Here is a 13484-nt window from a genome sequence, read left to right as displayed (position 1 = left end):
TGACCTTTCTCAGGGAACAAGGGATCAGGCTAATCATTTATCTGGACGACAAATGCTTGATGTGTCAGGACAGACTACTGATCAAGGAACAAGTGGACACCACTTTAGATCTCCTTCAGCAACAAGGGTTTCTAGTAAACTGGGAGAAATCTATCTTTCAGCCGTAGCAGAAGATGGAGTTCATGGGCTTCAGGATAGATACAGTGAAAGGAACGTTGAATCTCCCATTACCCAAAGTAAATGACATCAAAAAAGAGATAAGGAACAAGCTAGTGAAATAGATGATGTCATTGAGAGAGATAGCAAGACTAGTTGGAAGCTTCAATTGAGGTGATCTTCCCAGGTCCGCTACACTACAGAGGCTTCCATAGATTAAATATCCAACACATCAGGAGGGGTGTATCTTATGAGAAAAGAATACCCCACACAATAGAGGAAAGGGAGGAGCTGGAGTGGTGGTTACAACACATGTATGCCTGGAATGGAAGGGCAATATTTGGCTCATCCCCCGACCTGGTAATAGAGTCCAATGCCATCAGGTGGGGATGGGGAGCCAGATGTTGTGATCTTTCTGAGCTTCCACATAAACTGCCTGGAGCTCCTAGCGGGTTCATTCTCTGTGAAATGCTGGAGTCGCAGAAGAGGGCACAATGTTGCGTTATCCTCAAGATGGACAATGTGTCAGCAGTCCGATATATAAACAGACTGGGAGGCACGAAGTCAATAATGCTAGCATTGTTAGCAAAATAATGTTGGAACCTTTGCCTACAGAGAGAGATATCAGTGACGGCAGAGTATCTACCAGGCAGACGAAATGAGATTGACGACTGGAACTCCAGATTCATCAGGGATGCCAGAAATTGAAAGCTGGACGAGAGAGTTTTCCAGAAATTGATGATGAGATGGGATGCATGCAGGACAGACCTGCTTGCATCGAGATTGGACAGGCAAATTTCTGGGTTCTTCAGTTAGAGACCGGACCCAGAGGCGGAAACGATAGACGCATTCCCGCAACAGTGGTGTCCGAGAAAGGAATATGCATTTCCCCCCTTTGCAATGATAGCAAGGACCCTGGCTTAGGTGAGGAGACAGCAAGCATCCATTGGGCTGATTATTCCAGATTGGAGGGGGCAATCATGGTTCCCGGATCTGTTAGGCATGTTCCACGACAACCTGATAGCTCTACCGAGGTTCTAACTAATAGTGAGGGACCCTTCAGGGGAGGTCACCCATTGGTGAAGACAGGCAACCTCAGGTTCATTGCGTGGGCAATTTCAGGGGATGCTGGGCGAGGCCTGGGCACGTGGGACCAGGAAAGCATACAGATCAGCCTGGTCAACATGGCACAATTGGTGCATGGAAAGGAACGTACATTCCACTGGAACAGATGTGGTACACGTAGCCAAGTTCCTGGCACAGTTAGCAGCACAGAGCAAAGCGTATAGGATGACTAACACAGCCCGTTCATCTATTTCAGCGGGACACCCGAAGAAGGAGGGGCTGCCAGTGGGAGAACACCCACTAATTTGAAAACTTCTGAGAGGTATTAGAATAATTAGACCTCCAGGGCAGAAATATGACCAGATATGGAACGTTGTGGATCAGTTGTGATGTCATCTTTGATGTCATTCATGGGTGTTAGACTTAGCAGTGCACAGGGGCGGCACGAGTTATGGTTGCTTAGCTTACCATAACTGCCGAATTTCTGGGGGTTTTCTGTTTTACTTGTAACCATAATATGGATAGGTAGTTGTTAGTGCAAAGTAACTATAATGTCCCTTTCAAATGGTTGTTGCTCTGAATTTCATAGGTTTTTGTTAGGGCAACTGAACCATAACGTCCCTTAACAACGTTTTTTGTCAGTGAATTTCATAGGTTTTTAGTGGGGCACTTTATCCGTAATGTTCCTTTAGCGTAGTTTTTTCAGTAAAGGTGATAGGTTTTTAGTAGCACAACTTAACGATGACGTCCCTTTAACAATGTTTTTGTCAGTGAATTTCATAAGTTTTTAGTAGGCCACTTCAAGCATAACATTCCTTTATCATAGTTTTTTCAGTAAAGGTGATAGGGTTCTAGTAGCACAACTTAACCATAACGCCCCTTTAGCAACGGTTTTTGCACTGAATCCCATAGGGTTTTTTATAGAGCATAGTGAAATTGGTGGCTCCAAACTAATGGCCACAGTGGTTGCGAACTGTCCGTCAGTTGGCGGACTTTGGGTGGCATCCAATGTGCTGAGAAAGACAGGGGTGCTCGTACATAGTGGTTGCATCCAGCAAAGAGAAGGCACATGTACAAAGAGCACCATCTATGTGCATTGCAAGGAGAAATGGAGTAGGTCTACAAACACTGTACTTGTGAAACAGAGCAAAAGCATAGAGTATACACCATAATGGAATGCACCAATAGGCGAAGTGAGGTCTGCATCCTACAATATTACTGCACTCCTGCTTTGCATAGAAATGAAGAAGGAAATGGTAGAGTAACGACTGCAAAGTATTGAGAGCAGAACGTCACTACAACGCAGTAAGTACACTGAAGCTTGTCATATAATTGTACAACTTGTGCAGTGTGCAACAGTGGAAAAACGTGATTGTTATTTTTGTACGCAGCAATGCAAAGCACCCAAAAATGGCTGGAAGAGAATTTCCCTCTTCACGAAATGAGTCACGAGAGCAACGTCATTGGTACGTAGCACAGTCTGAAAAGTAAGACAGTTAATATGTATTCCTTCATGCACACCTAACAGATATTTTTATCTTTAACAGGACAACTGGAAATGAAAGCAATGCATCAGATGTGGCACCTCTTGCAGAACAGCATGTGGCCACAGGAAATGAAGGAAACGCTTTAAAAGGCAACCTATGCAGCCTGGACAGTAAAGTAGAACAATTGCTAAACAATTTAGCGGCCTTAAAAGATGTTGTACAAGGACATATTATTGGAGAAATGAAATACCACTGCCCTACCTTCACGTCTACCCCTTCCCCATTTCCCAGTGCACCATCCCCAAAAACATCCCTGTGAGCAGAGACATTACGATGAGACCTCAATACTTGGCTCCCCTCATGACAACTTGTTGAAATGCCAAATTCCCCTGTATATGTATCCATTTGTGCTACCCCTTCCCTTTGCTAGGACGGTGTATGTATTGTACACATTAAACATGTACATGTAAAGTGTTGGTGAGTGCGTAAGTAGATTTTCCTTTTGTGTTGAAATTGCATGGTGAGTCTGTGGCACAGAATAGTGTGCAAGATGGGAGCAGGAAAGCAAAATGGAGGTTTCCTAGGGAGATTGCACCTGCCCGGCAATCACAATGCAGGTATCCGTAGGACTCGAGTACTGGCTGCATGTCCGCATCTGCTAATGCACTAATTAGTTGTGGGAGCGCTCGTATGTCCATTCCAAAGCTATGCAGAGACGTATTTCATCCTCTGTGTACTGGTAACACCGCCCCTGTCGCCAACCCTACCGAATCATGCTGTAGGCTACCGCATTTAAAGAAGTGATAGAGCCTATGTATTTTGCTGTCCAAACCTACCGAATTATGGCTGCAGCAGGCCTTGCTGCCTGACGCCCAGTGGGAGCAAGGAGCAGCGTCATCCAGTGTACGGTGGGTGTGTTAAATGGCCCATTATTTTGATTAATGTGCTGTTAGCCCTTCCACGACCCGTGAAACAGACGCATCGTCTCCGCACTGAGCACCGTCAGGTAAAGGGTCAAGTACTCACCTGCGGTCTCTAGTGTTAGAGAACGGATGTCACTGCAAGTGTGACAGTCTGTAGTCAGTCTGGAAAGGTGCATCACTGTTCCTGCTTGGTTACTTCCATACAACTAACTGCCTGATTCATGGAATTATATGCGTGGAAAACACAGATTTGCGTGTCTTTCTGCCCGAAAATCCCCATACTTCAAATAGGGATTTTCGGGCAGAAAACCGCGCAAATCTGCGTTTTTCACGCAAATAATTCCATGAATCAGGCTGTCAATGTACCGACAGCTAAGTAAACAGCAGAACCTTCGATCTCAAATAATATGAGTGTTGCTTTGAAAGGAACTGTGGCGGCATGGCGCTGCCTGAATAATTATGTTCTTGCTCAACGTAATGAAGCTGCGTTTGTCAATGTTAAAAGCATTCTTGTATTTCACAATTTATTCATCTCTGTCAATGCTGGTGCTACGGCTAATGCTGTACCATCAAGTGACCATATTGCATGCGACAACACCTCAAATCGAAATATAAGGCAGCAGTGTGCAGAGTACTGCCCTTACAACAGTGCAGTAGGTTACTTTCCTCTACACCACCCCATCTGCTCCTGCCAACACCAGGGACACTCCTGTAGGGCAGCAGAGCTCTAAAGCACACTTGTAGACCATACGCTGCGCAGCACACCATTACCTATCAAAGGTCATTGTATTGTGCATGTATGGTGACACGGTATTCTGCAGGAGGGAGCAACTTCAAAGTGCTTCGAAATGTTCGGTCTGGGAGCATGACAATGACTGCCGCCTACTAAAGTGAAGGCCACCCAACATCTTCCTCTGTCTGCACTGGCCCTATTTTATTATTGTGGGTGGTGGTCCTTCCTTACCCTCCCATTACTTCCTTTACTTCTGTGTTGTATGTTAGAAGACCAGAAACATGCAAAACAACGGAAAAAGGAAACCATTAAAGAAAAAGCTCCTTTCAGGGGTATAAAATGGATTTGCCAATGAAAGGATGCAGGTCGCCGTGCTGTCTATATGCTCCACACATTGTGCGGCAAATAAAGGGAGGCCTGGCTTTGTGGAAAACTGGAAAACCTTTCAGTCCGTTAGGGTACAAAGAGCTGCCTGTAAAAAGAGGGTTCTTCTTGTGTTTGCTTGCATTGCAAAGGGTTGAAGTGTGCAACACCTACTAGATAAATGCGTGCTGTACTTCCAAAAAGGGCAGCAATGCATTTTGCATATGTAGCACAAATACCTGAATGCCAGGATCAGGGAGATGAACGCCATTGGTGCTAAAGAATTTCGTGCTATGAAACATATTTCCATTGTGGAATTAGGACATTGTCACATGTCGGAAAAAGGCACAAATAGCCTTCTTGGCAATGTGCCTTGCTTTCTCCATTTCCGGACCAAATCAGGAAGAGCGCAGCCACATCCGTGCCTGTGTAATGGTACAAAACATTATGCAGTAGTTTGGAGACATGCGCATGACCTGCTCAAGTGTGTCCTTCGTCGCAAACTGCAGAGAAATTCTGGTAACATGTCTAAACTTTTCCCTCCAAAGTGAAAAATTGCATCCTGTGGATGGTCGTGCGTCACCAAAATGCCAAAAAGAGGAACCACACTCAGCCACTTTATTGCAGGTACGCCGTACCACTGCGCATCCACGGGATAGAATCCAAAATGAACAGCTACTGCACAGTGTTTTACATTCACTTTCAAACAATGTATGTAGGACTTCCCCAAAATTCATACAGTCTGACTCCTGCAACACACAGCCACAACCGTACACTTCTGCCTCCCTCTCTACAGATGCACCTTCTACCACAGTCTGTGCATACACACCACATCCAGAAACCTTACTGAGCAATCCCTTAGCCTCCACAGTCCCATTTGCTTGCCTGCCATCCTCAAAAGCCCCAGATGTGGCATGTGTAATCCTAGACCTACCGCAATATCTGCAGACTTTTCCTGCGGTGTGCTTGCGGGAGTGGGTGAATACATTTCAACCAGGACAGGGGATTTCGTTTGTAGTGGTGGCTTTTTTTTGGTGCTTGCAAAGAAGATCCTTTTTTGTTTGGCTTTTATACGGGTTTTTGTTTTCTTCTCCTCCTCACATTCTTACAATAGTGTCTTCAATGCAGCCTGTAGATGGTATAACAAAGCAACAGTGCCATCAATGGACAAAGAAATGCCATTTGCATTGAAAAGTTACACATTTCGAGGACCAATTATGTCATTGTCACAGAAAAACATACTCATAAAATCACACATGCTTCTGTTGATAAGACACTTTCTGAGCTCTGGCTGGTGACAAAATGCATTAGTATAGTCCCATAATTTTCTTGGTGGGATGCATGAGAAAAGCACATTCGCAGTGGGAAAAATGTGCTTCACTGCTTTCATTAATTTCTTCAATTGACAGAACACACGTGCACACGTCATCAAACTCAAATGGAACGCTCCATAGTGCACCACCACTATGTCAACAGTAGCGAAAGTGGCCACTTCTCTACAACGTGCAAGCACATTGCTGAAACTGCACACATCAACAGCGGCCCACAAAGCCTCCACTCCCTCCAAATCAAAATTGCAATAAAAGCCTCTCTGTATGGCATACTTGTGCAGATCTTGCACAAAGGCATCACCGACGAACAACACGGTGCGTCCCTCCATGTCTGCCGGTCTCAGTACGCAGAGCAATTAAAAGAATGTTACTGCCTCTTCCTGTGGAGCACACCTGCAGCAACTGATTGGATAATCCCCACCGTCCCATTCCCAGCCTGCTGAGAAGGGCAGGATGTGGCACGTGCGCTTGCCCAACTACCGCGAGGGCAGCGCCCCAGAAAAGCAGGACCAGTCCTTCTTCCCTTTCCACTATTTTTTGTCTAACACTACCTCATTGGGTACTGTTAAATAGTCACATACGCATCCACAAATCACATTGAAGATGTCAGCATGTAATAGTGTCAGTTCTGTACAACACTTCAAACGTACCGTTAAACATTCAGAGTGCAAGCGGCATGTGATTTGAAATCACCTCCCGTAGAAAGTTCTGTAAAACTATCCAAGATTTCTGCATCCACATTCATCCACATGGCCACCCATCACTGCAAAGTGCAGGTAGAAATATTTTCTGTACACTAAATTTACAACTCTGTTATAAGTGCCTCTGAGCAGGCTGTCTGCCACTGAACATCCACAATGTACTTACAAGACGTATTGTTCTTTCTCCCATCACCTATCATCTAGTGCCACTGCAATGGAATATACTTTCAACGTTTTCATTTACCCATATTAGCCATTCTAATATTCAAACAGTAACTGTCTTCTTTCCTTCCGACAATAATACAAATTTTGTTCCACACTTACCCATCTCCTTTAACATTCGTACAAATATCGCACTAAAGCAGCATTCAATGTTTCTTAGCAACGCACAAGTACATGCAGTGCATGCCTTCAAACAGGATGCTTTCCCCTTACCTTGCACACTTCATCCATAGCCTTCTGCAGTTCTCTGTACAAATAGACCTTCTGCCACAGGTTTTGCCTACACACCACAACCAGAAACCTTATTGAGCAATGCGTTAGACTCCACAGTCCCATTTCCATGCCTGCCATCCTGGAAAGACCCGGATGTGGCACGTGTAATCCTGAAACTACTGCAGAATCCGTGGAGTTATCGTGCTAGGAAGGGGATGGGGATTGTGTTCTTTTTATTTTACGTGCTTGCAATCAACCTTTTTTTTCTCTTTATATAAGTTTCTGATTGCTTGTCCTCCTTACATTTTTACCGAACTGTATTCAGTGCTTCTTGCAGAGTGTAAAAGAAAATGGCATTGCCAGTGGTGGTCAAATAAATGCCATTTCTATGGAACCACTGCATATTTTGCGACCTCATGATCTCATAGTGGGTGGAGAACATCCCAGCAGTGCACATAAATTCACACATGCTTCTGTCTATAAAACACCTTTCGAGCTCTGGCTGGGGAAAAATTACACGGGCATGGTCCCATACTCCTATTGGTGGTATGCATGAGAAAACGACCTTGGCAGTGGGAAAAATCCGAATCACTGCATTCAGCAACTTCTTCAGGTGACGGAGCAAACGTCCACACGACATGTAATCCAAATATATGCTTCCATAATGCTCCCCGACAACATTAACGGTAGCCACAGAGGCCACATATCTGCAAAGGTGAACCATCAAACGGAAACTCATAGAGACTGCCCCACAAAGCGTCCACTCCTTCCAACCCGAAATTAGCAGCAACGCCTCTTTGCATGGCACACCTGTGCAGATGTTGCACAAAGGTATCACCCACGATCAGCACTGTGCATCTCTCCATCTCTATGAACCTCAATAAACAGAGTATTGGGAAAAAATAGAACTGCCCCTTCCTGTCACCCACACCCTGAACACCTGATTGGATAATCCCCACTGTTCCATTTCCATGCCCACCATGCTCAGAATGGCAGGATGTGGCAGGTGCGCTTTCCCAACTACATCAAGGGCTGCGTCCCAGTAAAGCAGGGACTGTACGTCTTCCCTTTCCACTGTTCTTTTTCTGACACTCCCTTGTTGAGTACTGTGAACTATTCACAGACGCATACACCAATGACATCCAAGACCTCTGCATCCAACACTATCAGTTCTGTACAGCACTCCATATTTACCGTTAAACACTGAGTGCCTGTCGCATGTACCTCCAGTAGAAAGTTCTGCCAAAGAATCTACGATTTCAGCATCCAAAATCATCCAGAGCGGCACCCATCACAACTCTGGCCATGCACACAAGAGTCTAGGCCTTGCCCACACCCAGCACAAAATAATGGAGCCATGCATGCGAACATGTGGCCAGATACCACAATCCACAAACGTAACATAGCCAGCGGTACTTCTACCCAACCCCCGCACCATAACAAAGCGATGCATGGAAACATGTAACAGTTAACAGAATACACAAACATACCACAGCCTCCGGCACCCCTACCCACTTCCATTCACTAAGTATTGTGTCACTGCCAACCAAACCACAAAATCTTCACAACATTGGAACTACTCCCACCAATCTGCACGAAGCAGAGTATCCAAGCACATAGAAGATCCACTTCCACCCTACCCTCTTCTATACTGACAGTATTCCAACACTGCACCCAGTGACCACACTGCAGGACTTGTCACTGCACCATCTCCAGCCATACACCGAAAACTGTAGGATGTTCTAACAATGACCACACCCATGGAACCAACAGTGTATGCAGGTCAGCTCACTTCTGGTGCTCTATCAAGTCTAAAATGTGCTCCACAACCATTCTTTACAGGTCACCACCCTCTGACTAATGCAGAGTCCAAACTGCATTGCTGCAGTGTGTGTGGTCAAGGCCTTGGCTCTTAGGTGCATAGTCCACGGCCTTTGGCCATGCACCCAAGAGTCTAGGCCTTGGACACACCCACCGCAACGTAATGCAACCATGCATGCCAACATGTGACCAAGTACCACAATCCACAAATGTACCACAGCCTCCGGCACTCCTACCCAAACTCTGCCCCGGGATACAGCTATACATGGAAACACGCAACAGTTGAAAGAATCTACAAACATAACACAGCCTCTGGCACCCCTACCTACTTTCATTCACATACTAGGTTGTTACTGCCAACCGAACCAAACAATTGTTCACAAAAGGGGCCTGCTACCAATACTCTATTCAGTGCACAAAACCAATGCTTCACAGTGCAGTACAATAGTCAGGACTCCGCGCAATGGACACTACCCAAGCCCATAAAATATGCAGTTCAACCCACTTCTATGCACACACTATTAGAACATTTCACCCAGTTGACAAACTGCAGTAGCCAAGCACATAGAAGATGCTCTTGAACCCTACCCTCTTCTATACTGACAGTATTCCAACACTGCACCCAGTGGGCACAATGCAGACTTGTCACTGCACCATCTCCAGCCATACACCGAAAACTGTAGGATGCTCTAAGAATGACCACACCCATGGAACCAACAATATATGCATGTCAGCTCACTTCTGGAGCTCCCATCGAACCAACAATGTATGCAATGCTGACAAACCACACACACAAGGCAACAATGTCAAACCTAATTGCAACCAGGGCCCAAAGTTGTTGGTGGAAGGCCTTCAGCCATGCATAGAAGGGGCTACGGGCTTACCACAAGCAACACAACATAGCACACGCTATGTTACAATGTTTATGTCGTGTGCAAGGCACTCCCCTTCTGCAATTGAGCTGCCACCAGTCACCACGGTAAGAGGTTGCGGCACGAGCTACCGTGCCATAACGAAGGCTGCCTACAATCCCACATATGTTAGTCGCCTGTGGAGGGACCCGCGAATTGCTGCAGTACACATGGATACTGCAGGCACACCACCGTCTTCGTCCACCTAATAACATATCTCAGATGAACCACTTCTCACTCCCCCACCCTTTCCATCCCTTCATCCCACCACCACATGGCGTGAAGTATGTTTGCCAGGTCCTTTCAGCACTGCACTGTCCTCTGGTACACTATGGCGGCGTTTCCCAAAAATGTTGACGCACAGCATGCTTCCCTTCAGCCAACCACCGGCCATGTCCAGTGTTCGCTGACATCACGGAGTACTGCAAGCCAATGAGACTTGTCTGCGCAGCGAACAGGGAAATTGGTCCGTGGAGCGGAGCCAGACATCATTAATTTTTGAGACGTACATGTCAGTTCTTTGAAACGAAAGTACTGGTCAGATTTCCACCAAACACACAAAAGCACACTTTCGGAACCAAGCCCCGCTCCTGCTGCAAATTTGGTTAAAATCCATCCTGCCGTTCGACCTGTAGGCGTGCATAAAGTTTTTACCCAATCGGTCAATGGAGAAAAAAAAATGTTGGGATCCCCCTATAACTCCCCCCACCCCCTCCATGGAACCTCTCCCAACTTTCCAAAAAAAAATTCAGAGCGGGCCATATACTTTTTTTTGCAAAGTTTGGTAAGGATTGGTCCAGGGGGAGCAAAGTTATAAACTGCCCAAAAAGTGGTCTTCCTATGGGTTTAGTAATTTATGTAATATATATATATATATATATATATATATATATATATATATATATATATATATATATATATATATATATATATATATATATATATATATATATATATATATATATATATATATATATATATATATATATATATATATATATATATATATATATATATATATATATATATATATATATATATATATATATATATATAAGAAACTGGAGGTGAACTTCCAGCGATGAATACTAGATGCTGTTGTGACTTGGGTCAAATTAACTTTCCTAGATATATATATTTATATATATATTTATATATATATATATATATTATTAGGTATAATTTGGTTATACAACATTTTATAAAGTAACACAATGAAATACGTTAACATGTTTAAAAAGTGTTATTATAATGGTAATAATGCTATTACTATTGTAAGTACTGTTATATAGTGCTTTATGCTGGATTCCTCCGCCTAAACTAACCGCTGTAACAACAGGTGTTTTCACCCACTGCAACGTTACTACCGAATAGCGAAGTATTTCTGCCAGCTGATAATTCCATCCTCGCTGGTGCACAGAATGCGGGCTGCTTGAGAACTCTTGTAACCTGCGTCTCTGTCGCTCCCTTCTTCTGGGAACAGGAGTGTCACCGAACTGTGATACGCTCTCTCAGCACACTGCCCCCGCGGCTGCCTGTGTGCCTGGTCGCACCGTGGGGGTCGATTAGGGCCGTGCTCTGATTGAGTAATACTGGTTCCGGGGCAGTGCGTCTATAAAGGGCTTTATCGTGTCTGGGGGGTGGGGAGGGTGTTGGAAACGGCGATGTCTCAGGCTGAGAACACGCCTCCTTTCTGCAAATAGCGGGATTAGAAAAACAGACTGCGGGACGCTTAAAGTGCAGTGTACGGGAGAGGCTCCTCGGATCGACTGCTGCCCGCAGGCTGGACCAGTCCTGAGAGGCAGCGATGGCACTCCTGCCCCCCAGGATGCACCGAGCGGCGGCCGCGCTCTGCCTGGCGCTCCTCTTCGCAGCATGTGTAGAGCACACCAACGGCCAGGGTAAGCCACCTCACCACTGTCCGCTGCCAGCCACCTGCTAGCCCGACGCGCGCCAGTGGGGTGCCCCCCGGGCACCCACCGACCGTTTATGGCACTTGAGGGCACTTTTAAAAGTTGCAATTTATGAGTTAGAGTGGTGTGTCCATACTTTTCAATACCACACTGCAAAGTTCAGGGCAGGGTTTTACATTTAAAAAGTAGCTGGACCTTTACTTTCCAGTAAAATTCACTGTGTAATATACCATTTTTGCTGTATCATACAACTAACTGATTTACACGTGTGCCATACATGCAGGTCCAGTTAGGCGTTCCAAATTATAAGATACACCTTACAATTTCTCAACAATTTAGAGACGTCTTTAAGGAAACGTGGAACGACATATTAGTATGACAGCTTTGCAAAGTAAGTTGGAGTTTTGTGTTTTCTGCGTGGTTGCGTTCTAATGTCACATGTTTATAAATATAAGTGCACTTTCGTACGCACGCATGGACCGTTTTCAGCGGTTGCCCGGAAAGGAACCCGACAGCTAACCGGACTTGCGCGTTGCTCCGTCGTCTCGTCTTCGTCCCACTTCTGACATTTGTTCATCCTTGTATCTAGGGGGTGAGAGGACATGTGCTATATTCTTTCAGTGCCCGAGTGTGAAAGGAGCGTGGATTTGTTTGGGAAGACGTGTTTGCAGTTGTGTGTATGCTACGGGCGCCGTTTTTTTTAGGGAGCTCCCACCCCTCACCCCTTTCACAGAGTCGTGTGGTCTACAGCACAAAGCCGCTCACGGGCTGTACAGCCTCAGACTCCCCCCCCCCCCCCCATGCAACTTTTTTTCCTGGGCTTTGGCGTTGCCCAGCAACCGGGGCAGCATGTGACTGGCGCACAGTCCTGGGAGTGCAGGCCTGTGCGGGGCTAATCTAGGCCCGGTGCAGCCCTCCGCGCACCCTCGTCGATGCTTCCACTGGCCAGCCCCCCCCAGTCCCCTGCTCTCTGAGGAACTCAGCAGGCCTACAATGAGGAGCACGCTCTTTTACGTCAGGTGTACTGCAAGTGAACATTGATTTCCCGGGACACATATAGCCGGCATGCCCCGCGCACTCCCTTACACCGACACCTATTCACACTGTAATCTGCTTTCCTCGCTCAACTCCCAGTGTAAGCCTCTTACAGGGACCCGAGTAAGACAACCACACAGCGACTGCTGCTCAAAACACCCGTGTATGGCAAGTGGGAGAATCAGGGGTCACCCAACTATCACTTGTTGGTGTGTGTGCTTGATGTCAGTGCAGAACCCCATGCCCGGACTCCATGCCATTGATCTGTTACTGCAAACAAAGCAGGAGTCCACACACTGCACATTCTCATTTTCCGCTGGAAATCAGTTCGGTGGATATATACACTGGTGCACGAGTGAGTTTGGTTTGGGATTCTCATGCAGGATTAACCCCGTCTTCCATAGGGGTGTCCTATGCAACATGCACACTAGTGCCCACCACGCTCATCCCGCTGTGCCGTTTGTTCCCCATAAACCCTGCTTCTCACGGGGCCAGCAGTCCACCCAGAGGTAAACAAGAGGTCATTGCGGACAAGAGCCTCATGCCCTCACACCGTTCACTGGACACAGGAGGTTAAAGTGAACTGACACTGTGCTTGCACTGCACACAC

The 13484-nt window shown here is 46.0% G+C and overlaps 1 protein-coding gene across 2 annotated transcripts in view; it reads left to right on the top strand.

The window, feature by feature from the left end:
• The first annotated feature begins 11585 nt into the window (after positions 1-11585).
• The window catches only part of LRP2 (LDL receptor related protein 2), a 516831-nt gene continuing 514932 nt past the window's right edge, over positions 11586-13484 (top strand). For both annotated transcript variants that reach the window (XM_069616158.1, XM_069616157.1), the window contains exon 1: positions 11586-11827. In XM_069616158.1, the coding sequence (XP_069472259.1) occupies positions 11734-11827 (94 nt within the window). In that variant the 5' untranslated portion in view covers positions 11586-11733. The remainder of the gene's footprint in view (positions 11828-13484) is intronic.

This window comes from Ambystoma mexicanum, chromosome 9 (assembly GCF_040938575.1).
Source record: "Ambystoma mexicanum isolate Mex_15411 chromosome 9, UKY_AmexF1_1, whole genome shotgun sequence".
NCBI classification, from domain to species: Eukaryota; Metazoa; Chordata; class Amphibia; order Caudata; family Ambystomatidae; genus Ambystoma; species Ambystoma mexicanum.
This window is presented reverse-complemented; position numbering and strand designations above follow the sequence as displayed.